The sequence below is a fragment of the Tiliqua scincoides genome, chromosome 3 (genome assembly GCF_035046505.1).
Source record: "Tiliqua scincoides isolate rTilSci1 chromosome 3, rTilSci1.hap2, whole genome shotgun sequence".
Classification (NCBI taxonomy): domain Eukaryota; kingdom Metazoa; phylum Chordata; class Lepidosauria; order Squamata; family Scincidae; genus Tiliqua; species Tiliqua scincoides.
In genome coordinates, this window is record NC_089823.1 from 162,753,669 (window position 1) to 162,780,669 (window position 27,001).

General features: G+C 43.6%; 1 protein-coding gene across 2 annotated transcripts in view; it reads right to left on the bottom strand.

Annotated features, from left to right (window-relative positions):
* PDE6C (phosphodiesterase 6C) overlaps window positions 1–27,001 on the bottom strand; it is a 53,581-nt gene that overhangs the window by 8,134 nt on the left and 18,446 nt on the right. For both annotated transcript variants that reach the window (XM_066619993.1, XM_066619992.1), the window contains exons 2-16: window positions 25,226–25,378; window positions 23,824–23,913; window positions 22,049–22,189; window positions 21,707–21,781; window positions 21,558–21,622; window positions 21,402–21,468; window positions 18,369–18,416; window positions 17,032–17,181; window positions 15,362–15,505; window positions 15,211–15,279; window positions 8,276–8,422; window positions 7,043–7,150; window positions 6,830–6,939; window positions 1,601–1,688; window positions 623–723 (exon numbers count right to left, since the gene is read on the bottom strand). In XM_066619993.1, the coding sequence (XP_066476090.1) occupies window positions 623–723; window positions 1,601–1,688; window positions 6,830–6,939; window positions 7,043–7,150; window positions 8,276–8,422; window positions 15,211–15,279; window positions 15,362–15,505; window positions 17,032–17,181; window positions 18,369–18,416; window positions 21,402–21,468; window positions 21,558–21,622; window positions 21,707–21,781; window positions 22,049–22,189; window positions 23,824–23,913; window positions 25,226–25,378 (1,556 nt within the window). The remainder of the gene's footprint in view (window positions 1–622; window positions 724–1,600; window positions 1,689–6,829; window positions 6,940–7,042; window positions 7,151–8,275; window positions 8,423–15,210; window positions 15,280–15,361; window positions 15,506–17,031; window positions 17,182–18,368; window positions 18,417–21,401; window positions 21,469–21,557; window positions 21,623–21,706; window positions 21,782–22,048; window positions 22,190–23,823; window positions 23,914–25,225; window positions 25,379–27,001) is intronic.

Below are 27,001 nucleotides of genomic sequence, written 5' to 3' on the forward strand. Positions count from 1 at the left end.
CTAAAAACAAACAAACCCCGTGGATTTTCATATAAAAAGCAAGAAGCAAGAACGCCAGCCAGCCTGTCAACAATTAAAAGCTTTTTGAAATAAAAAGGTCTTCAGTCCATGCCAAAATGTTAGCAACGAGGGAGCAGTTCTCAGTTCTAAGGGGAGGGTATTCCACAGTTTGGGGGCCACCACCGAGAAGGCCCTCTTCCTGGCCGCTTCTCTAATGGCCGATGGTTCTAACTTCTCTAATGGCATGATTGCCTGCCTTAAATAGTGAAAGTAAACCTTTGCTAAAATTTAAAATTGAACCACATGATGTCTTCCAATATCTTTAAAAAATGCACCAATGCATATTCACCATGTGCACTGCATTTGAATGGTCTTTTTCATATGGAACATAGAAAACACAAAATACTAATATAAGATAAAGATGGAAAAATTATTACAATGGTCCATGTTTTAAGTTTTTGCTTTAATTCTAATGAACTTTTGAAGATTTTTTTTTAAATGCAGTGAGTTCAAAGAATGGGAAACTGTATATAGCAAAATACTTTAAAATTATAATTCTGCCAGTGATCATATCAACTACATTTTAAATTTTATGACAGGAAGGAAAGAACTTAGCACTTACTTGAAATATAAAGCCAAGTCAGTTGCTATGATTGCAACTTCAAATAAATGTATAACGGTTTCAAACTGACGCTTATTTAAGTTCTGGAAGATGTTTAAACTCTGCAAGATGGAGAATTTTACAAATCAGTATTGCATACAAAACTAAGTTATCTGCATAACATATTGCATTATTAATTATCTACTCTTATCCACATTAGACATTTCTTAAAGTAATCCAAAGCCAAAATAAAATGTACGGGGGAGCTGTACAGAAATCAACTAATTATATCAGTGGTTCCCAACCTTTTTAGCACCAGGACCCACTTTTTAGGTACAACAATGATGTCATTAAGCAGGAAGTGCCAGCAGGGCTAGAAAGTGATGTAATTAAGCAGGAAGTGATGTCATTGTTTTAATAAATCAAACTTTCTAACTAAATCACATGTATTTATTTATGGATGTATCAGTGTGTGAAAACACTGAAGTTTTTTCAATAACAGCTGTGTGATCAGCAAAACCACTGTTTTTTTGGGTGGGGGGGCTTTCTGGGCTGAGTTCAGCTTTTTTGCATTATTTCCATAGGAATTAATATTTGGCACCCAGGACAGCGCCTGTAAAAAACATGTATATAGACTACCATAGGTTATTGAATGGAAACAACTGAAAACAGTTTTCAGGTATGTGGAAACACCTTTAATTTTTTTTTCAAAAACATATTTCTCTGTTTGAAGAGAAAAGGTTGAAAAGCTTTTCCCTGAAAACCTTTGAAAACCTTTTCCCTGAAAAGGTTGCCAAAATGCAACTTTTAAAATGTTGCACAATGCATTGCACAATGTTGCACAAATGTTTTAAATGCATCTATGCTGGTAAATGGAGTCTCCGTGACCCCTAAAAAATCAGCTTGCGATCCTGCAGTTGAGAACCACTGGATTATATTATTAGCAGCAGGTAATAAAAGTACTTTCTGCTCAAAGCCAGAAGTATTTAGGAAGCAGACCTCATCCTGCAGCAAGGTTTTACTGTACTCTAGATGGTGCCTTTCTAAAATGGAAGAGCCATGAAGTCTTGCCAGAGGGGCTGCTGACCTGTTGAAACATATAAAACATATGAAATATTTTGTAGTGCATAATTTGTAATTATGGTAGGATTTATTTTATTTATTTACAAATATCTAATTCCAACCTTCTGCTCTTTAGTGGGAAGCACGAAGATGACTTGCCACAAATGATGAAAAACAATTAATAGCAATCAACAAGACAATGAAGAACCCAAACAAACTAAAACTAATGACCCCCCCCCCCAAACTAAAGAAAATAATGATTTTTCAAGCGCTGTCAAGTGAGAGATAAGAGCCAATCTGGTATTCCATGCAAAGGAGTTCTACATATAGGAGACTATCACTAAAAAGGCCCTCTCCCAAGTCTCTGCCATCCAAGCTTCCACTGGTGGCTGAATCTGCAGGATGACCCTTCAGATGACCTCAGATTGTGGGCCATTTTGTAACGGGGAGGTGGTCCTTCAGGGATCTTGGTCCTAAGCATTTTAGAGCTTTAAAGGTAATAACCATCACCAAAGAAACTGATGTAAAAATGGTGTGCCACAAACAAACCTCCTGATGCAACTGAGAACTTGTGCAGTTGCATTTTGCTTTAGCTGAAGATTCCCAGGTCTTCAAGGGCAACCCAAGACGAACCACATTACAGTAATCCAGTCTATATATAATCAGAGTATGGGTAACCATAGCCAGGTCTGACTGATCCACAAAAGAACATCAGCCTAGCAGTGCAATCCAAAGAATGACTTAGGCTGGCGCAAGGTGGGCGGAGGGTGGTCCTGGTGGGTGCAGGCGGGGAGCAGGAGATGGGGCTGGGATCCGGCTGTTATACTGGATCCCAAACCCCATTCCTGAGCAGCATGTAGCGGCTTCAAGCTGCTCCGCTCTCCTCAGATTTGTGCCACCTCAGACACACCTCAGAAAGTGGCACAAGTCTGAGGAGACCCATAAGGGCTGCAGTGGTTTACCTGGGGTATGGGAAAGAGTTTCCCCTTACCTTCGGCTGAGCTACTTTGCAGCCCTATCTCGAGCTGGATATAGTGCAAACCTCCTAGCTTGCCTGTTCCAGCGCAAGATAGGATTGCTCCCAGAACATGGTCATTATCTGCACGTCCAGGAGCAAAACTGGATCCAAGAACACCCATAAATGGCTGACTGCTGGTCAGTCAAGCAGACTGCAACACTGAAGTGCTTATCGTACTAATTTGCTTTCAATTGAATTTGCTGACCCATCTCTAACTCCCGAACCTGTTACACATGGTCCACTACCAGTTACATAGCCCAACCCTATTGAGCATTAATGCTGGCAGAATGTTCTGCCAATGACCATTGTATGGCAGTGGCAGTCACAAAAGGGCCTCCAAAAGTGTGTGAAGCTGCATGCTGCCAGAGTGCCAGTGGGGAAGCTGCAGCTACCTTGTGCACGTAAGGGAGACAACAAAGTATTGTGTCCAGTTCTGGTCGCCGCATCTCAAAAAAGACATAATAGAAATGGAAAGGTGCAAAAGAGAGCGACTAAGATGATTACTGGGCTGGGACACCTTCCTTATGAGGAAAGGCTATGGCGTTTAGGCCTCTACAGCCTAGAAAAGAGACGCCTGAGGGGGGACATGATTGAGACATACAAAATTATGCAAGGGAAGGATAAAGTGGATAGAGAGATTCTCTTTACACTCTCACATAACACCAGAAGACATCCACTCAAATTGAGTGTTGGGAGAGTTAGAACACACAAAAGAAAATATTTCTTTACTCAGCGTGTGGTTGATCTGTGGAACTCCTTGCCACAGGATGTGGTGATGGTGTCTGGCCTGGATGCCTTTAAAAGGGGATAGGACAAGTTTCTGGAGGGAAAATCCTTTATGGTTTACAAGCCATGATGTGTATGTCCAACCTCCTGATTTTAGAAATGGGCTATGTCAGAATGCCAGATGCAAGGGAGGGCACCAGAATGAGGTCTCTTGTTATCTGGTGTGTTCCCTGGGGCATTTGGTGGGCCGCTGTGAGATACAGGAAGCTGGACTAGATGGGCCTATGGCCTGATCCAGTGGGACTGTTCTTGTGTTCTTAAAGGACAGAGAAGCAGAGGTGACCGGTGTTGTATGTGATGATTTCCAATATGCATACTTGTGCTTAGTTGCAGTCAGTAGTGGAATTCAGCCGGTTCGCGCCTATTCTGTAGAACCGTTTCTTATTGTACGTCTTGGTTCTGTGAACCGTTTGTTAAAGAGCGCCGGCTGCGCTGCTCACAGGGGCTGGAGCGGCCAGCGGCAGCTGCGCACCATGTGGCCTCTTGCAGGCACCCGATTGCCGGCAGCTGAGCCCCGCGCGCCTTGACAGGTCCCTGTGAGAGCCTCGCTGCACCTGCCCACAGCGCAGGCTCCGGAGCACCTCTCAAGCCCCGCCCCGCCTGCCAGCCTGTAGGGCTGTTGGTGGGCGGGCGCCAGCTCTGCAGCGTGCGCGAGCTGTTGCTACGTGGGGTTGCCCCTGGCTTGAGCTGGACGGGACACACACACACACACAACATACAGCGTGGCTGCTCCTGCGCCCCCTCCGAAGCGCCACCCTCTCCATTCGCTCTCCAGCCTGCTGCTCTGGCAGCCGCTCACCCTGGGCAGAGGTGGGTCTCTCGGCTCCCCCTGGGCTGGGGCAGCCCCGCGGGATGCCGCGCCACCCAAGGCTGCTGCGCCTCCCACGCTGCACTCCTCGCAGAGGCACCTGCAGCCTGCATGGGGTCCAGCTGGAGGCAGCCATGGCTCCCCCCCACCCCAGAGGGACCCCCGCGAGCAGCGCTGGGACCCACTGGGGGGTCCCAGTGCTGGGAGGGAGGCAGGCAGGCAGAGCGTGCTGGCTGGCTGGCCGGCCAGCGGAGGTGGGCAAAGGAAGTGGCTCTGGGGACTGGGGGCGCCTGGGGGGACTGCTGAGTGGGGAAGGGGAGGGCTGGGAGCGGGAGAGGCAAACTTCCCACCAGTGCATCTTCTCAGGCTTCTTCCCAGGGAGAAGTGAGAGCCCCAGCTTAGGCATACCTACTCAGAAGTAAGCCCCCTTATAGTCAGTGGGGCTTACTCCCAGGTAAGTGTAGACAGGATTGCAGCCTGAGATGCACACCATTGGGGTCAGCACGCACACAGCTGCCCAGGGGAGGATGCTATGGGGTGGAAAGCCCCATTGGCTAGAATGGGACTGACTTCTGAGGAGACTGGCATAGGCTGGGGCTGTGAGGCTACCAATCCTGTCCACACTTCCCTGGGAGTAAGCCCCATTGAGTAGAATGGGACTGACTTCTGAGGAGACTGGCATAGGCTGGGGCTGTGAGGCTACCAATCCTGTCCACACTTCCCTGGGAGTAAGCCCCATTGAGTAGAATGGGACTGACTTCTGAGGAGACTCGCATAGGCTGGGGCTGTGAGGCTACCAATCCTGTCCACACTTCCCTGGGAGTAAGCCCCATTGAGTAGAATGGGACTGACTTCTGAGAAGACTCGCATAGGCTGGGGCTGTGAGGCTACCAATCCTGTCCACACTTCCCTGGGAGTAAGCCCCATTGAGTAGAATGGGACTGACTTCTGAAACCCTCTGGCGAAGGGGAGCCCTGCCTGCTTCCTCAGGGGACTGCGGCTTCCCCCACTCTGCTCTACTTTGCATTGCCCGCCTGGCCGGCTCCTCTCCTAGGAGAAGGAGGAGGGGAAGCCACGGCAGTTGGGAAGGGCGGGCGCCTCACAGGGGCAGCTGCCTTCCTCCTCCTCACTAGGGCAACACTGAGGAGAGGAGCAGAGTCCCTACTTGTTGCTACTTCTTCTGCAGTAGGCAGGTAGCAGCACCCCGCAGGCTCCTCTTGGGCTTCCTCCCCCACCCCTGCTCCTGTCAGCTCTTGGGGTGGGCTCCATTAGCCCCATTTAAGCCCCCCCCCATTGATTTGCAGAAGGGCTGAGCAGTGGGAGGGAGACTGCTTCTTGTGCCTCACTCTAGGTGACTGACCCACCCACACACACACCACCCAGTCCTGTTACTATTGCAGGCATCTTCCTTCTCCAGCAATAGCTGTGGGGGAGAGTTTTGTTAATGAAATGCAGAAGGGGATTGGCTCCTTTGAGCATCCTTGAATTATACTCAGAGTTGCCTCAGGGTGTTAATTATATTTTTATGCATCTGGTGGTAGGCACAGTATTTTTCCTCATTTTTTAAAATCTGGGGTGTCCCTTAATCTATGGTTAAAGGGGCATTTGTATTCTGATTTTAACTATATAGACAACATGTGAAGCAAACTCAGATTAACCATGTGAGTAGCGTCATGCCTCTTTATAGCATAATAACTTATACAGATGAAGTTGGTTTCATCTCACGGAGTCCTCAGGAGTTCGGTTCATGCTAATTGGAGGAGAATGTTTTGAGTAGTTACACCATTTCTGCCCAATGTTGCATATTTGCAGCAGGGAACAAATGTGTACACCTGTAGGCTGGGCAAAAATGAGTTAATTAATATTGTATCTGCAGTGAAATGTATGAGGGTGAAACTATCATATTTACACTCGTACATTGTTTGTCAACCAGTGGTACGGATACCACCAGTGGTATTTGAGTGGTACTTTCTGGTGGTACTTGTGGGTCCTCCTGATATCGACTGCCTGGCAGCGAGACCAGTGACTAGGACACTGTTTCTCAACCAATTGTACAGGTACCTGGAGTGGTACTTTCTGGTGGTATTTGTGACTCCCCTTCCCACAAGCAGCCCTGACCCCATGAAGCCCTGACCCTCTCTCCCATGCAACCCTGACCCCGTGAAGCCCTGACCCCCAAGCAGCCCTGACCCCTTCTCTCATGCAACCCTGACCCCCCTTCCCACAAGCAGCCCTGACCCCCATGCAGCCCTGACCCTCCTTCCCACAAGCAGCCTTGACCCCCTCTGCCATGCAACCCTGACCCCCCCTCCCCTAAACAGCCCTGACCCAAGCAGGCCTGACCCCGTCCCATGTGCACCAATGGGGGTCTGGATAATTGATGAGAATACTGGGGGGGGGCTACTGGACACCTGATGGGGGATACTGGGGGGACTGGACATTGTCATTAGGACATAGAACCTGTTGTTAATTTATTTGAATCCCACCACTGGTTACAGTTAGTTATTGGGACTAGGTGGCAATGTTAAAGGTTTGACAGAAAAATGCCACTTACTTCATCTGATACAAGTTGTTGGTTCCCCTGTGATCAATGTCATGGCAAAAAGCTGCAGCTACCATAGCAAAGGCTTCTAGGTCAGTATAATACTTCTTTATTCTACCTGTCTATAAAGAGAGAAGTGTTTTTAAAAAATGTGTACATCTGTGTGCATTTTATATCTTACAATGAAAAGCAAATTTTGGCATAGATCAGAGTAACAAAATATACCATCAACAAGGTAAACATGGTCTGTCCAACATTGAATCCATGTCGCCAGTTGTGGTAAGTGATATTGCGATATCCCTTTCTGACTGTATACATCCATCTTGTAAGCACCTGTGACAGATAAGAAGCATTGAATTCTCTGTATTCTTCAGTCCTATAAATGGCATATAAGAATTTGTTGCTATAACCTTATGAAAATTGGCTGTTTTAATAAAGCTGAAGGTTAAGAAAGCTGAGCAAGCAAAGACATAGTCTGACCTAGCTTTTTCTTTCATATTTACATTTTTTCCTAATGTCATATTTTGAATTGTGCAAACTCCTAGTTGCTCCAGCTCACAGCCACCTCCACCATTTGCCACGCAGCACTAGCTACGTTTTGCTATACAGATCCAGACTGGTTATCCACAATTTGGAACACGCAGTTTTATCTAACCACAGGTTCCAAACGTATTGGTTCAGCTTGACCTGGTCCTCTGACGTGACTGGAGCTGTGCTCTAGTCACATCCAGAGGGCCTTCTGAGAACCAAGGAAGCATCCCTGACTCTCAGAAGACCTTCTACGGCCTATGGAAGGCTGACTATTGCAACTTCTTGTTTTAGTCCGAAAATTCAGAAGCTGCAATTTTCAGCCTTCCGAATTCCTTAGAAGACCTTCTGAGGGTTGGGGAGGCTTCTCTAGCTCTCAGAAGGCCCTCTGGACATGCTTTGGTCACATTCAGAGGATTACAGGGTGCCTGACCCATGGATTTTATTATCCATGGGTTTCAGCATCTGTGGGCTTATGGGAACTGAATCCCTGTGGAGGCCGAAGCATGACTGTATATGGATGTTTCTCACCAATATTGAGTTTTAATGTACCCAATTTAAAAAAATCTACTTATGATGTGTATGGTTTACTGAAATAAAACCACAGAAAACTGTTGAACAAAAGATGCCCAATCAATGCATGGGTATGAGGGACAGATATACAAGAGTAGGAGGGCCCATAGGCCTGTCCAAGGGTTAGAGACAGGTCTAGACTTCAGTTGCCTCTCCTGCTTGCTTAATAGACTATGGGTAGAGGCAAAGCCACAGCTTTATATGGGCTGCACTGCACACAGGATCAGCACTACCTCATAATTAGGACTTGAGTTGTGGGACATTTGTCAGAAAGATTGACCACTGTTGCTGTAGCATGTAGATATGCAAAGGTGCTGTTGTGCCTGTGGAACTTATTTCAAACAAAATAAATCTGACCTCTGCTGGGACTTTGAACTTTTCCACCACATTTATCTCAAAGAACAGTCGAATCCCACACTTAATCAATTCATGTTCTGTAACAGGAAAGTCACTGAAGCGGAATTCATAAAGTTCTACATTCTTTGGCTCAGGCAACTCCTCTCTCTGTTCAGGAACAAAACAAAATCTGCTCAGTTTGAGATGTGACAGAGATGAAGCAAATATCATTTTTGTGCTTTTAGCTTGAGTGGGAGTATTGTCTTGCCAACCATAGAGAAGTAACACCATTATGTTACATGCAGCTCTCACGTTTTGAGTCAAATCACCATTACAGCGGAGTTGCATTTGACACAGGGGTTAGGTTCTAATGTCAGTGTGTAAGGCAAAAATAATGTACAGTTAAAATTACTCTAAAAATCCCTTAATTAAGGGCCCAATCCTATCCAACTTTCCAGTTCTGGTGCAGCTGCAGTGCAGCCCCAAAGTAAGGGAACAAATGTTCACTTATCTTGAGGAGGCCTCTGTGACTACCTTCCCACTACAGGATGCAGTGCACACCCCACTGGCACGGCTGCATCAATGCTGGAAAATTGGATAGGATCGGGCCCTAAATCACTAGATTTATATATTGTACAAAAAAAGATGTAGTGTACCTTACTATAGCAAAGGCAGATGTGTGTGCTGCATCAAAGCAAAGGCAACCAGACCTACTCTCCCAAACCAGAGTGAGTGGAGGACAAAACATGTCCTAGATCTTATTCAAAGCTATATTTGTGGACCAATGCAAATACAGTCTACACGTGGAAATAGCTAAATTTTGTTATTCACTGATGATTTTTCCAGATATACCTTATCTATCTGCTAAAAGAGAAAAGTGAGTTGCTGGAGAAACTGCAGGAATATGTTGCAGCTGTTCGCAATACATATGAAAGAAAACCAAAAGGTACTTCTCACAGTCAGTGGTGGAAAGTACACATCTCAAGCCAACCAAAGAGAGCCCAATTCAATGCATGTCTACTCTAAGTCCTATTATAGTCATTGGGGCTTACTCCCAGGTAAGTGTGGATAGGATTGTAGTCTGAGACAGCAAGGTATAGAGCAGGGCTTGCCAGACCCTGGCCCACAGGCCAGATCCAGCATTCACCAACAACCCTCTTCTCTGTGAGCAGCACTGCTCTGCTGCTTTATAGGGATGCTCTGGGGAGTCACGTCTATGGCCCACGTCCCAGCAGGCCTTGCACCAGGATGTCTAGGCCATAGGCGTGACTGCCCAGAGCATCCCTATACCCACATGGGTGAAGAAAGAAACAGCACAGCAGCAGAACAGTAAGTGTTGCTTGGAACGGGGAGGGATACCAGTTTGGAGAGTGCTGTTATAGAGCACTAGATTACTATGCCTTATACTCCCAAGAAGAATGGAGTTGCAGAGAGGAGGAAGCTGTCCTTAATGCAAGCAAGCTGCTAAATACAAAGCTACCTGATAAACACTGGAGAGAAACAGTCATGACAACCATCTATCTACAGAATAGGTTATCCACCAAAGTCAACAAACAAGCACTATATGAATTACGGCACGGGCAAAAGCCGAGGATGCAACACTTCAGAATATTTATATCCAATGCCTATGCCTACATCCCAAAGCAGAAGAGATAAGCTGGACAACAGGGCTGAAAAAGGAATAATGGTTAGTTATGCACTGGGATGCACTGCAGAAAAATCAACCCAGGTACAAACAAATTAACCGTAAGCAGAGCAGTTTACTTTGATGAAGGGGAAACCCCACACGTAGAGGAAATGGGAGACACTGAGGAGTTCAATAAAGAAGGCCAAGACCAGGAAGAGTCCAAAACGGAACTCACTGTGAGTAGGGTCATGGCAGACACACCTATACATGAAGGGGCTGAAGAGATGCCGGCCAGGTGCTGAACCTGATCTACTAAGAGAATTGATGATTGTTCTCCTTCACAAGAATGACAGAAACCTCAACATGGGAAGAAATGAGGAAATGGAAAAGAATGGCTGTGGCAGAAACAAGACCTGGATGCTCACAGAGCTACCATCCAGAAGAGGGTTGTGGGATACAAGTGGGTCATCAAGTTCAAGCACAATGCAGAAGGGGAGATCCAGTCATACAAAGCCAGGCTGGTTGCTAAGGGACGCTTCCAGAAATATGGTGAAGGTTATGATGAAACCTTTATCCCCATAGTGAAGCACATCACAATAAAACCCACAATAAACGTATTTGCAGAGGCAAAGGAAATGTATGTTGAGCACATAAGTGTCAAAAATGCTTTTCTACATTGTGACATCAAGGAAGATACCAATATGGAACACCCCCCTGGACAAGTTATTTGTGTGCAAACGTCAAAAGAGCACCTATGGTCTGAAGCAAGGGTCTCCAAACCCTGGCCTGGGGGCCAGATGTAGTCCGCAACAAGCCTCTATCCGGCCCACGGCCAGCCTCTTGTCCCCTGAAAGCCTCTGGTCCACTTGGCCAAACATGACTGGAACTATATTCTGGTTGCGTCTGGAGGGTGTTCAAGGGCCAGAAAGGTTGAATGAATGAGCCCGTTCATTCATTTATTCACTCATCTAATTTCCATCTCTAATTTATTTAAATAATTTTATATATAAATTTTTTTTCCGGCCCTCAACACCATGCCAGATATTTGATGCAGCCCTCTGGCCAAAAACTTTGGAGACCCCTGGTCTTTTGTTCCAAAAGTATGGAACAAAAAACCAAATCAGATGCTCATCAGAGAAGGCTTCACTTGAGGTGAGCTGATCTCTGTCTTTACACAACTACAAAGACAACAGATGGACCCTCATTTTGATCTATGTTGATGATCTCATGCCGAGTTATGAGAAGGGTGACAGGGAAGAAATTGCGTATCTAATTTCTAAGTCACCGAAACACAGAAATGGAAATGAAGCAACTGGGTGGCATACCTTTTATCTCAGAATCCAAATAGAAAGGGAGAAAGATGGAAGCTACCTCAGTAAGAAAAAATGAAAGACTCTGAAATTCATAGAAGTAGCCTAAAAGAAGCTAAAGAGATGGCAACTACCATGGAGATGAACTATCTACTGTAAAACAAGATGAAGACAGTGAGCTTCTACAAGACAACAAGTAGTAAAGTGAGGCTATTGGGAAGCTCCTGTACATAAACACAAGGATAAAGCCAGATAAAAACATAAGAACATAAGAACATAATATAGCAGCAGAAGTAGGAATCCTGTGTAGAAAAACCAACTTTCCAAACAAACAGCCCAAAGTGTGGTGAAAAGATTGGCAAGAAACCTGAGAGGAACTGTTGGCGCAATCTCTTTCCCCTTCTGTGCTGGTGCAGCGCTCCCCCCGCTGGTTCATACTGTGGCAAATGTGCCATAAAGCATGTTGTGATAGTGCAGTTTCCAGGCCCACTGGTGTATCAGGCCCAAGAAGAAGGTGGGATCAGTGGCACCAGCATGCACCAAATCTTGTCCCTCCTCATGGACCCAATGCACCATAAAGCATTTGGGACAGCACAGTTTCCAGGCCCACTGGCCAATCAGGCCCTGGAGGGAGGTGGGATCAGCTGCACCAGCATGCACCAAATCTTGTCCCCTTTCGCGGACCCAATCCTGGTCCATGTGGATCTGAACCAGCTATTTAACTAGCATAAGTCTGTGTAGACCCCTCCATGCTGCAGAGGTTTGCCCTCGGTGAAGGAACAAATGTTCTCTTATCCAAAGGAGAGCTCCACAACAGGCTCCCACCATAGGATGCAATGATCCCCATTTTGACACCAGTGCATCGGCAGGACAGAGGGAATGGATAGGATTCCGCCATTATGACTGTATATTCCGGGTATTGCTAGTAAGTGTTCTCTTAAGGCAACTTTTCTTAAGAGAAAAAGATGGGTAGAAGAATTTAGCATTGCATCAGATGCTAGAGGAAGAGAGGGAAGGAGATATACATTCGTTGTGATGGGGACAGGTTTGCAGGTAAGAGACAGGAAGAGTGTCCAAAGGTGCTAGAGGTCTTGGGCCACCACTGGATAAAATTTACACATTTTCTGTCATTCTTGGAAAACAGGGAAGGCCTCACAAGAATCAGGAATTATATGAAACATTATAATTACTTTGTGACATATTGGAATAATCAGCATCATCAGAATATTCCACTGGAAATACTTTTTAAGACAGTAAAGTTTTTATAAGATTTTATAAGTTTTAGGTTTTTATAAGATTGCATTTATAAGATATCAATGCATTGTTCTAATTTGTTCAAACATATGTAGTTTCAGCAATTCTTTTTCTGTTAGCAAGTTATAGAATAACCGATTCCAATTTCTTCCATAAATAAAAGTTTTTGTGTTTTTTTTCCAAAATGACAAAAGGCCTTCTTTGCAGAGAAGTAGGTTTCTTGCACATTCATTCTTGTCCCAGGTCAAGGGCACTCCTGGAACAACAGCAGTTTTAAGATGCAGCACCTGCTTTATCCCATTAGTGAGCTGGGATTCCAAGCTTTTTAATAGGATAAAGTTGTTGCAAATGGCAGTACAAGATCAGACCTTAAATTCAGGTACCTTCCTGTTTCAGGAGGTTGTCTGCATGCATTTCTAGAAGGTTTCAGTCCTGTGTTTCTCATGGAAGTTCATGAGAAAGGTTGGGTGACCCAAAGAGCAGTTACAGTAAACCAGTGATACTAATGTAATTGCATCTTTGATGTATCTGAGGATGGAAGGATAATAATGATGATTTCTATTTTATCCTGCCCTTCTTCCAAAGAGGTCAGGGTGGCTCTTTCCATCCTTGATCCTTGCAACAATCCTCTGAGGTAGGGTAGACTGAGGGAAACTGATTGGTCCAACTATCCACTCAATGAGCTTCATGGCTACATGGGTTTGAATACAGGAGTTCTCACTCCTAGTTAAACACTCCTAAATCACCTACATTATGCATTTGATTTTCTCAAATTTGATTTTCTCTGCAAACTGAACTTTTATGAACTTTCTTTGTTGATAAAAAGAAAGGTATTCCTCTGCCAAGTTCACTCTGTCTCATAAAATTCCTTTTCTGTGATGTAAAAAATTCCTTTTCTATGATGTTACATGTTCATGTCACTGAAGAGGAGAGGTCAACATGACATTCTCTATGTCTCCCGGTCACATGCAGTTCCTCCCAAAGTATTATTGTAAGGTAGGCAATTCCAAACACTTCTTATAGATATGTGAAGTCATTGAAAGCACACAGTTCTATGCAGTCATAGTTAGAACGCCATCCTGACCAGAATAAGCAAGAGTTAATTCTACTATGCTATCCTGCATATCTGTGTCAAAAAATATCAGCAGCCGAATATTAGATGTGAAGTTACATAGTGATATCTGGCTCCTGAGTCACTAATATCACAGAACTAGAGGTGGAGAAAACCAAACAGATCCATTCTAATTACTTGCCCAATGACAGGATCAGTCACACTTTCCCAGTTCCTCCCTAATACCAGACTATATAATCCAGACTATAGTATGCTATCCAGAGGGCACAGAAAGGTTCCTGCAGAGGAAGTAATCCAGATGGCTCAATCAAGAGTCTATAGCAGGGGTGCCCAAAGTTTTTGGCAGGAGGGCCACATTATCTCTCTGACACTGTGTCAGGGGCTGGGGGGGGGAGAATTAATTTACATTTAAAATTTGAATAAGTTTACATAAATGAGTATATTAAAGATGAACTTATATGAATGAATGAAGGTCTTGCAATAGCTCAAGGCCTATCAAAGACCTTGCACAAAGCAAGGCCTGCCTTTCTTTCACTGTCACTGCTGCAAAACAGACGTGAAACAGCAAGCAGTGGAGAGAGCCCTCATCCCACAGCTCACGTGAGAGGTCAAACACGAGAGGTCAAACATGCTGAGAGCAGTTGTGTCGGGCCAGCACGGGCTCTAACAAATCTCCGGAGGGCCAAAGGCTCACTGGAGATTGGGGGCACCCTGAGGGCCGCATTGGGAGTCCTCGAGGGCCACAAGTGGCCCGAGGGCCGGGGTTTGGGCACCTCTGGTCTATAGTAATTTCACTGAAAAATTGCCATGCACATGCCAAAAAACAAATGAAAACACTTCCCAATGCGGATTTATGAAATGGAACTGTCCTTTTATTAATAGGTTGTTCTGGGGATTACTGCATTAAGACCCTATGCCCTGAGCAGCAAATGCAGAAGCTCCTCACAAGAAGTCTTTATGCTCACCTACAAAAGTTTCTAATGTGTACTTTCCTCGCTCAGCAGCAAAACTCACAAGAAGATTTGTTGTTTTGTTTTACCTTCTTGTTTTAGTACTCTCCTTGTATGCTTATTATCCTGCATTGTTGTTTTTGTCTCTGCTGTATAGTTTAGCTGTTTATTATATTATTGATTATCAGGGGCTCAATCTTATCCAACTTTCCAGTGCTAAATGCAGCCATGCCAATGGAATGTGTGCTATATCCTGCGGTGGGGGGACAGGCACAGAATTCTCCTCATGATAAGGGAACATTTGTTCCCTTATTTCAGAGCTGTATTGTGGCTCTATCAGTGTTGGAAAGTTGAATAGGATTGGGTCCTCTGTTTTTTGAGTTTTTGTCATATTTTTGGGTTTGATAAGATGTTCTTAATCACCCTGAGTGCCTCACAACATTGAGGAAAGGCAGTATAGAAATATCTTTAAAAATTGTAATGTTGTACCTAAGTGTCATTGCAACAAAGACATAGGTTGAACCATTTCTACTGTTTTTCATTGAACAACTAAAAATGGGGGCTACATAGCAACACTAGTAAATGGAACAGTAACCATAAAAGACAAGGAAGCAAACTTACAACATGTTAGAAATATTCCAAAAGTACATATCTAACACTAGTGAAGAGCTAGATTTTTGGACACAAACAATCGGATATGCTGCTATAAATCACACACATGAAATTTGCTTTTAGCGACTTACCAAAATTTTGATAAGATCTTTCTCATCACAATCTTCAATACTGTCTACCTTCAATTTCTCTTTGTATTTCTAACAAAAGATAAGTGACATAATGAACTGATCCTGCAGGAATGTTCACACTTCAATTCTGTGGAATTCTACTGACACTCACCAATATAGTCTGAATTTCTTCAGGTGTGGCCTTGGTCTGGTACATCAGCATTTCCTGCGCAATGTCCTTCCTGTTTTCAAGTTTATTCATTTTGTCATAGGTGTCAGTATTTAAAACAGACCATCCAAGGAACTGTGTGAGCATCTAAACATCACAAAGATATATCACAAAAATACATCACAAAGAACATCACAAAGTTCTTCAATGTGTTTAATGTATATTTTATACGTACCGTATTGAAAAGAAATACACAGTGGTAGTAATATTACATAGGTCTTTTATTCTCGTATGAAGAGTATAGAACAATACAATACAAGTTCCCAGTTATATTACAAAAGGTGCATTGACTGGTGACAAAATTTTTCTGGGAACAGAGCCTATTCCATTCCACAGTTCCATTTAGACAGCATATAGCAAAGGTAGACTGCATTCCACTCTTTGTGTATCAGGAAGACCTCTTGCAGCCCAAACCTAATGGACAGCCCAATCCTAAGCTGCCTGGGGTGCCAGCACTGCTGTGGTGCCAAAATGGCTGCAGCAGTATCCTAAGTGCACCAGGCAGCCACCGTCGGCTCCTTGGGAGAAAATCAGGTAAGAAAATTAGCCCTGTAATGGAGCTACCTGATTCTGCAGCAGCCCTTGAGCTGGTGCAGAATCAAGAGCCTCTATGTCCGGTCACAAGGCCCAATTCTGGGCTCTGGATCCGGCAGAGCTGAGCGCTGCCAGTCCCACCCCCCTCCCACCCAGTGCTCCCGCCATGCCTCCTCCACGCCCTCCCCCCACTTCCCCTGCCCTGGAACACTGCCTTCCCCATGCCCCCACTCACCTCCCTGCCTCGCGGCAGACCAGACAACCGCTGAGCAACAGAACACTGGCTTCCCACCAATGCTAGCCCAGCGCTGACTGGCTCTGGGCTAGCTCCAGTGCTGGACTGGCGTTAAGGGCTTGCAAACGTGCCTTATACAAATATACAAGTTCTGCCTTAACTCAGACCCACTATTTAATTCTGATTATATTTGATTAATTTACTGATTAAAACGATAAGCTGCCGAATCCTATTCCCTACCACACTATTACATGCAGCTGTGCCAACAAAGTGTGTGCTGCATGCTATGGTGCAAGGGGGGGCGACAGCAACTGAACAGCCTGCAGGAGGTAAGTAAAAATATTTTATCCCCCTGGTAGGCTGCCCCATCACCTATGGTTGTTCTTGGGCCTAAGTTGGCTTTTCTGCTGGTGCAAGTCCAAGGAGAGCCAGAGAGCAGGGCAGGCAGAAAAATGGGGTATAAGATCCAGCATGCATAACTGCCACTGAATCCACCCCCTCCCTTCCCTGACATACCCTCCATTTCCTCCATCAACATGCCCTGTTACTTTCCTGCTCACAGCCCACCCCCACTGCCACCTCACTGGTGCCTGCAGAGCTCTTGGGAGCTGCTGTTGTGTGCACCACACCTCTCACTGTTTGTGGCAGTGGCCCGGCAGTATGTAACAGCGACCCAACTTTTGTGCTGTCATAAAGGACCTTGCACTGCTGGAACACTAGTTCCAGCAGCAAAAGGTGCCAATAGGATTGTGGTCTAAGGCTTGCATGGCTATTCAGAATATAAAAGTCATCTTCCGCCCTTGCCTCACCACAACTTGACAATGTCAATCAACGTTCAGCTTACTTCAGTAATCTGTTCATCATGTTCATCAAAGGGCCTGCCGTCTTTCCTGTTGTAAAATGTAGCTACACCAACAATTTCTTCCTTTTTGTTGACAATAGGTAAGGACAAGACATTTTTAATAACCCAGCCCGTCTCATCGAAAGCTTCTTTCTGCAAAAAGCAAAATAAAAATGTAAACAAAGCTGATTACTTATTTCTAGCGGTGAGAGAAAACAGTGTTTTTTTTCACAGATTTCAGTGTTTTCCAAAGTCAGAAGTGCACAAAGCAGTGTTGTGTTTTGTTTTTCCGTTATCACTGTTTTCTCCCAACGTTTCATATTATTATGAAATAATACAGTGGTGTGAGTGTGCGCGCATGTGGGTGCATGGTTTTGGTCAACATAGTACCAAAACTATGAAAAACAATAACAATCCAATTAAAGTTAGGCACTTTTTTCCTTTTATTTCAATAGGAGAGAGTTTCAATATTTTTCAATATTTCAATATTTTTCCTTTTATTTCAATAGGAGAATAAGCTTAGTTATTCTATTGGGATGAATTATGGCTTATGATGTTGTAGCAAAGCAGCATTCAGAATTGTGTTATATGAATGTTTGCAGCTAAGACTGAGCCAAGGTTGTTGGTGGTTTGCAAATATCTTTTCCCATTTAAAGGCACCCACACCCCTGTTTTTGATCCTTAAGGATTTGGAGGCAAAAAGTTTCTTGTGCCTATCCCCCAGCACATGTGCACTCTGCTGGCTTTGCTCTGGTGTTCTAGTGGCAGTAGTAGCACTCCAGAGGGAGTCGGCTTACAACCTTGATCATTTGCTGCTTGGGTGCCATTTCATTGTTCAAATCAGAGCTCTTCTTAAGAAAAGAATTATCATCTGTACACAAAATTTTGGCTTTGTAATGATGTCACTGAAAGCAAACAATACAATTCAGAGTAAGGCCAACTGACTTCATTCTAAAGTAGCTTTATGATCCTTAATGACATTGTCACATAGCCAAATCTATGGGATGATAGCACTGTTGCTTGCAGGATGATGATTTAAGGCTACAATCCTATCCACACTTTCCTGGGAGCAAGCCCCACTGACTATAATGGGGCATTTCTAAGTAGACACGCATAGGATTGGACTCTGGCACTGAAACTGCAGGTAATCATAGCTGCAATCAAGTGGAAACCTACTGAGCAAGGGAAGCTTCATAGAACATTTTGGCCCTGTGCATACAGCTTTCATATCAACAAAGTCCAACAGAGAATATTGTATTAACTTACAACACATATTTCAGTGCTGAAAACTAGAAAGTTTGTATTGTTTATTTGTTTGTTTACATAAAGAAAAGTGTTACCTGAAAATTAAAGTATTCATCTGCTGGTGCATTCATCATATTACAAATCTGAAAAGAAGAGGAAATGCAATGAATAGAAGCCCATATATTTTAACACCATCCTTTACAGTCGTTGACCTAAACAGATTACTTGTTCCTCTGTCCCAGGGGTCTCCAAACTTTTTGACATGAGGGTCGCATGAAATATCTGGCGCAGTGCTGTGGGCCGGAAAAAAATTTAAATATAAAATTTAAATAAATAAATTAGAGATGGAACTTAGTTGAATGAATAAATGAATGAGTGGGCTCATTCACTCAGCCTCTCCTGCCCTCAGAACACCCTCCAGAAGCAATCAGAGCACAGCTCTGGTTATATTCAGTCAAGTGGACCAGAGGCTTTCAGGGGACAAGAGGCTGGCTGCAGGCCGAATACTAGTTCGCTGCGGGCCGCATCTGGCCCCCGGGCCAGGGTTTGGAGACCCCTGCTTTATCCTACTGGATCATGTCCACATGATGTTCTCCCAACATCAGACCATTGGAACACCAAACCAGAAAGGAAACACAATTTCACTGGGATGTGTGTCTGATGTTATGGCAACTGTTACATTGTTGCTATCCAATCCAATCCTACCTTCCCAATCCTGCTACTCAGTATCATTGTGAGACCAGGGTGATCAGAATCAGTGGAGGACAGAGTGCCTACCTTTAACCACTGTTTAGAAGAGGGCATTTTAGTAGGTGCAGCTCAACATGGAAGGTTTTAAAAAGCTACACCTGCCAAAATCTCCAATTCTATGCACTGGTTAAAGGTATAGGCACTTTGTCCTTCATTGTATCTGGTCACCCTGTGTGAGATTAGCAGTATCAGGAAGAGAACAGCTAGAACAGAACTCTTCATCCTAGTCTATTTCACCTGCTGTTTGCTGGTTTCTCTTATGTGATCCTCCTTGGGACAGGGAACCATTTTTCATTTATTTTGCCATGTTAACTTCTTAAATTGTAAAGCAGTACTGTATATAGTGACTCTGACTATAACAGTCAAACTAGACATGCGTGCAAACATATGCTGTTTATTTGTTAGATTTAGAGAATTTTATTGGCGTTAACTCATGTTCCAACAAATAAGCCATTAAAGTAAAATAAGATGTAAAGAAAAATAATAAAAATAAAAATAAAATAAAATAAAATAAACGTCACACAAATTTTAAGGTTAAAATGCAAACAAACCATACAAACAAACAATACACTAATCTCTTACCATACTTTGCTATGACTGACAAAAGGAAATTAGCATTGCCCTGCAACACTTCTGCTGGACCGTCATTATTTGTTTATTTTTAAATTCTAAAATGCAGCATTGAATTTGTACAGATAGGAACGTGTGCACTTTTGTCCCTTTGTTTTCTTTTGTAACAAATAGCAGGGATGTGTGCATACAAAATAGCCTGAAATCATGGGGAGGGGGGGGAAATAAATGTTTTTTTTAGCCCACTGCAATTCCTAGCCCAGTTGTGCATCCCCACACTATGTATCTTTTTTAAAAGCTTCTATTGAAAATTAATAGGTTTTTTTTTTTTTAACTGTACATATCTTCAGCAAGCCAGGCCAAGTGCAATTCCACAGAGAAAGGGTGGTCTCTAGGATGCAATGCTGAGGTGAATGCTCTGGGCATTGTAAGACATATCTTTAAGCCAGCTCAACAATCTGAGCGCCTTGTTGGAAGAGTAACATAGACTCCCTCACCCATAATGTAATGTATCAAGTGTACTTAACACTAACATTTTAATTAATTGATGTCTATGTTTTAACTGTTTGAGGGTGCAATCCTAACCCCTCACGTCGGTGCTTTCCAGCACTGGCATAGCGGTGCCAATGGGAAATATGCTGCATCCTGCAGTTGGGTGTCACTCACAGAGGCCTCCTCAGAGTAAGGGAATATTTGTTCCCTTACCTCAAAGCTGCGTTGCCCTTATGTCAGTGCTGGAAAGCACTGGAAAGCACTGACATAAGGGGTTAGGATTGCGCCCTTAATCTTTCAAAAGAATATGAGCATTTTATTAAGAAGTGGGATTAAAGGTTCAGCCTATTTATACACAGATTTGATTCAACACGAATGGTCCCTGCAAACAGGAAGGAATGTGCTGATCCCTGGAGAAGGAGAAAATGCATCCCTTTAAAATCAGTTTAAAAAACTGAACAGTCCGTTAACAATAGACTCCTTAATGAGGGGGGGGGGGGAGCTGGCTGACAATCCATCAATCCTTCTCTCTCCAGCAGACTTCTCCCTTCCCCCTGAGCATATGAAAGAAAGGTGATCAATTTGCATTGGCGAAGGGAGGGGCTGAGTGAAACGCCTTTGTAAGCTCTTGGAGGACAACTGATTGATGGATTGTCTTCTTAATGACTCTTATCTTACATCACAAAGATCAGCAAGGCTGTTTTTAAATCACTGGAGCAAAGAAAGTTTGTTTTTTAAAATTGATTTGCTATAGTGGATTTTTTGCCATCCACGCGAGTGCTTGGAACGGAACCCACATGAATAATGAGGCTCAACCTATGTTTGATTTACACCATTGTGTCCAAATTACCTTATTTTATATGGCTGAAAGAGAGAAACAGACAGTAAACCTATTTGAGAGTCACTGACTTCCATTTATTAGATAATACAACAATTAGATTTGTGCCCCAGTCACTTCCCCCAACAGTTTACGTGAAGTAAAATCTTGTTTTTCTGCTACCCTACCTGCTCTGGCAAGTCTTTTGCATGTCACTGTTTGCACATGTAGAGCCTCCAGTCATTTGCACCAACAGACTTACAGTGCATAAGTGGCATGCCTTCTGCAATGCTGAATGGGGACTTACCGTGGTGGATCATGAGATCCACCACTACAAGTACACAACAGGATTAGGCAGCACATGTACTAATACATATATTTTGATCATTTTGAGTATTGTGATTGTATAGGGTAACAATCCTTTTAGTAAAAAAGAGTCTGACACAAAAAAGGCTATGAACTCAGATACAGACAGATCTTGAGAGAAAGTGATACTTACAAATCCATTTTCAGCAACATAAGTTGGCAACCCACTAGCAAGACACCAGTGGTCTGCAGGAGGGGTCCTTGAGAAAGGCAATGAGATGAAGTGAGCATCTTCAACATAAACAAGCACAACTAACTACAACTTAATAAGCTGACAATAAAAACTTACGGAATGACTTTGATTTCTTCTTTTCCATGTAAAATGTAATCAATTATTTTATAAAAGTTGACTTCCTAAATGCAAGGGGAGAAAGCAACATAATAAACTGTAACTAAACAGCACTGCCAAATTGTGTTTGGGCAGACAATGTTACTCACTCGACCATCAGGTGTTTTGGGTCCTTTATAAGGCTCAGCTTCTCCCAGCTTAATTGGCCATTCATCATAGAATTCCTGGAAACAATTGTACATGAATTAGCAGAGAGCAGATCCTGAGGTTGGCTTTAAAAGTCAGCTAAGGCACATAAATAGCTCTGTTTTTTTTTTACATGAGCTAAGATGGTAGAAAATAGATGTTTGAATTCTGATCTATGCACAATTATGCTGCTCTAGCCCACTGATGGCAGTTGGATTGAAATAGCTCAATTTCACAGAATTTATAGCCTTGGGTAATAGTTTTGAATTACAGTATTTCTAATGGTAAATCTAACTGATGGTCACCTTTTCTTTGGTCATGTCCAGCAGACCAACCGAGTATCTTTCACAGTTCAAGTATATTCGAATAGTATACAGTGCTTTGTGAAACTGCCTCTCAATATCAGTAAGTTCTTCAAATACTTTGTTGGCAGACCACAAAAGCATCTATTTAAGAGAGAGAGAAAAGGAAAGATGAGTAAAACCAAGAAGAGTAAAGAGGAAATCTAGTAAGTAGAAGGAGCATAATTGAAGTTATAGGCAGTTGCGTAACTAAGGGGGTGCAGGGTGTAGCAATTCCACCAGGCATCAAGCTTTAGGGGGGCAACAAGCTGAGCTTGACACTAGTGACCAAAATTGTGAAAATCTTGTTATATATGAATAATACCATCATGTTATATATCATTGGAAAAGTAATTTAATGCAGAATGCAATGCAACAAACTGCACTGGAATATCTGTATTCTATCAAAAGTTATGGCCAATTAACCAGAAAATGAAAACACAACTGCCTTGTGGAACAAAAAGTGGATTTGCTTAACTCCAAACTGACCTATGAGACTGAGGGCACAATCCTAAACCCTTATGTCAGCGTTTTCCAGCACTGACATATGGGCAATGCAACTCTGAGGTAAGGGAACAAACATCCCCTTACTTTGAGGAGGCCTCTGTGAGTGATCCCCAACTGCAGGATGCAGCACATGTTCCATTGGCACCGCTATGCCAGTGCTGGAAAGCACTGACATAAGGGGTTAGGATTGTGCCCTGATTGTTCTGAGTGCCAATGAGATGCTATTATGATACAACATGGAACAAATAACTTTTTGTTTATTTACTTAACTAAAATTGATTTTGTCATGTGGGGGGTGGGGCTACAAAATCTTCTTTGACCGCAGATAGCAGATTATATGCCTTAGTTATGCCACTGACTGGGGGGGGGGGGAGGCAGCAGAGCAAGTGGGTGGTGAGCTGCTGAAGGGGAACAGGTGGGTTCCTCCCAATTTTTACTTTTTAAAAAGCCCGGGCGAGATGTCACTTCCGGTTGTGACATCATTTCCGGGGCAACATTTTGAACTTGCCACCGGGCTACACAATCATTAGCTACCCTGTTTCCCTGAAAATAAGACCTACCCTGAAAATAAGACCTACTTGTGATCAGGGCTGGGGGGGGGGGAGTCTGAAGGGGTCCTCGGGCGGGGGCGGGTGGACAATGTGACCGGGAACACTGCACTCCTGTGCGCGCCACCTAGAAAGCGCCTGCTGTGCTGCCTTGGGCAGAAGACACTGAGGAGGAGCTGAGGCGGGAAGCAGCAAGCGAAGCAACCCTGTCTACCTGGCTCTGAGGTTCTCCACACTTTCCAGGGAGTAAGTTCCATTAACTATAAAGGAACTGACTTCTGACTAGACAGGCAGGCAGGCATCCTCCTGGGTACTGAGGGGACACCCTCTCCACACCTTCCAGGGGGTAAGTCCCACTAACTATAAAGGGACTGACTTCTGAGTAGACTGGCAGGCAGTACATTGTTGTACATTAAAAAAAAAATAAGACCTACCCCGAAAACAAGACCTAGTGTGTTTTTTGAGCCAGGAAAATTATAAGTGTCTTATTTTCGGGGAAACACGGTAGACCACTGGTTATAGGCACAACATGAAAATAACAAACAAAGTTATCCGCAACTATGTTCTACTACACTTTTCTGGGGACACTACACAAGTAATACTAACTACAAAGCAATTAATTATAAGTAGCAGTAATCGTTTCACTGACTTTGCATTTAGGGAAGTTAATAGACAATCCTTTACCTGGCTTTTTCTGGATTCAATATTGAACAAGTATGAGGTGTGATATTGTTTCACAGCAAGTGAAACAAAATTAATGTATTTCTTAAAGACCTGCAATGAAAAAAAAAATGCAAATGTGAGAGAAATTATCATGGACATAACCCAGACAGGCAGTCTAATTCTATCCTGACTAAATTCCACCAAACCAATGCAGTGGCACTGGCGCCGACTACATTTCATTGAATTTTGGGCTACTGGTTTCCTCAGGATAAGGGGACATTTGTTCCCTTGCCCCAGGGTAAGTCCCAGCTGCTGCAGTTGGTCAATTAGGACTGAGCCACTGATATCGCTGGCACAAGTCCAAGTTGTCAGCAACTGTTACCCTGCACATGATCTTGTCTGATCTTGGAAGCTAAGCAGGGTCAGGCCTGGTTAGTACTTGGATGGAAGACCACCTAGAAATACCGGGTGCTGTAGGCTTATACCATAGTCTTTCGAGACTGAAGGTTGCCAACCAAGTTGATCCATGCAGGTGGATCAGGTTCTGGAAGGGGGATAGAGTACAATCAGTGGGACTTAGGGCCCAATCCAGAAATGGACATAGGACTGGTGGACAGTGAAACAATGTGAGAACAATGAGAGCAGATCGTTAGGGCTATCCCACAATATCCACTCCAAATTCTGTGCCTCCACTGCTGGAGGAAGGCACCTATTGTAAATTTGTCAAAGTAAGGGGAAAGATGCTCATATGCTGTTCATTCCTTCCTGTATATATCTATGAATCAGAACTCTGAAACTCTGAAACTCAACTCTTCCGATATGAACCTGCCCAAGAACTTCTTTCCCCTTCTGAGCCCTCCTGGGCTTGTTCCACCCTCCCTCTTCCCTGCACCTGACTTACCTGCTCCAGCAGGCATCTGTGTGGCCACTGGCACCAGCAGGAAGGCTTTGGTTTTCCTGTTAGTGTGCACAGCCTTTGCACCATCACAAAGCCCTTTATGGTACTATTGCAATAGTACAAAGGCCTGGTATGTCAGTGGTATACGCCTTCTACTGGCGCACCTCTTAGTTATAGTTGGGGCCAAAGTAATGCACTTAAAGTGAGTCCCACTCCCATTTATGTCAATGAGATAGTTAAGTCCATGGTCCTCTTTTATCAATCAACCTCAAGAGATCCTAACTTCTCTTGTGACCTGTACCTTAGTGACACTGACATCATGCTCATCCTTGGAGAGGTCAGACCAGTTTACATGTGCCTTCCAATAATCTTCTATCCAGACCCAGACCCATACAGCTTCAAAAATGTTACTATATCAGGTACTCCCAGGTTATTCATTTAAATATTAGTTACATCTTCTTGTTAAGAGAACCACTGCACAACTTAAAAAACAAACAACAACAAAAACAAAACCTCAGTACTTACATCTTCATCCTCTTTAGAGAATTCGGGAGCATTTTGTTTGTTAAGTGCCATGAGCACAGCAAGAACTTCCTTGCCTTGTAAAACTGGAGTTGCCAGCATGTTGTTGGTTGTATAGCCAGTTTGTTTATCCACAAAGTCAGAAAAATGATTGTTCTGAAACAAATGGGAAAAGTTCATTGGCTTTTGGGATATATACTGATAACTTACTGGGCACTCATAATCTGCAAAGTGCTGTACAGTCTTTGTTGTGTCTGGACTCACAACTGTCTTGAGAGGCAGGGATTGTGATTATGCCCTCAGAATGGACAACTGAGTCAGTGAAACGGTTGTGCCTCAAGGTGAACACACTGAGAGGCAGTTCAGTTATTAGTTAATGTACAGTGCAAACGGAAGCATGTCTGCTCAGAAGGAAGCTCCATTGAGCTTAATGGGATTTACTGCCAGGTAACTGTGTACAGGATTGCAGCCTTGGTCTCCTACATGTTATGATGTACAGGTTCTCCACCACATGCAGCAAATTATATGAAAACCTTTCCTATGCAGATATAGGTTCATATAAGACCATCCAATTACTGTGAATGCCCTTTGCAATACATTCATTTTGTGTAGTAATAAAGGAGAGGGATCAAGCCATTACTGTTTTGGCCTTGCCCCAGCTCTCTATACACTATTTGTACAGAAATCTGTATACGTACAGCCAAACACAGGCTCCCTTTGTACAATCATACCCTGAAAAAAAATGGAAAGTATGGATCACACTAGACTTCTGTGCCAATGGCTCTTTCAACACGAGAAGATTGGGGCCTTGGCCCATTGGGCATGATTCTGATTGGCCCACCCAACATAGTCATGTATAAAGAAAATGCACATCAGCATAGGACTTCATACCATTCCAGATGGAGTGGAGGGAAAATTGAACTTTGGCAAATTGAACATGTGTATGTTAACTTGCAGATTCTTGGTCTTTTTCTATATGCTAAAGTGTGCACAAACTTCTGTGTGTGGGCTAATGTTCAAATGACAAACTAAGCAGAATAAAGAAGACAGTTTGATATCTGTTAGAGTTACCACTGTGTATGGCTTGATGGATATTGATCTATCAATAACATGTTGGGAAGTTTCAGCCAGGCAGTCATGTTATGAAAAAAGGCAATTTCATGAAAGAAATCCACTTTTCTCATGATGGGATAGCTTTTGCCAGGGGTTGCAACTAATGGCCTGAAATAATGAGATGCAATGTAAGGACAGTAAATTATAGCAGACTGGCCTCAGTTCACTATTAAGAAATCATCATGATAACAAAGGGAACTTAGGGCACAATCCTATGCATGTCTACTCAGAAGTAAATCCCATTGAGTTCAATGGGGTTTACTCCCAGGAAAGGATGTATAGGATTGCAGTCTTAGTTTCAGAAATGTCCAATTTGCACAGCTGTTCCAAAGAGGTTCAAAAGTGATGAACCCTTTCATTCAAATGTGATTGTTTAATTGCCTTTGGTGAGGGTTGCCGACAGTCCCAAAAGTACAGAGACCCTTCCTCACCCAAGGAAATATAGTCCAGGATCTAAAGAACCAAGAAAAAAAATAGTTCCATGAATTCAGAAGGACTTTGGAATTATGTCTTTCAAAATTAACTAACAGCCCAATCCTAACCAACTTTTTAGTGCTGATGCAACCACAATGCAGCCCTGAGATAACAAACGTTCCCTTACCTTGAGGAGTGCTTTGTGGGCTACCTCCCCACCACAGGATGCAGTGTGTGCCCAATTGCCATGGC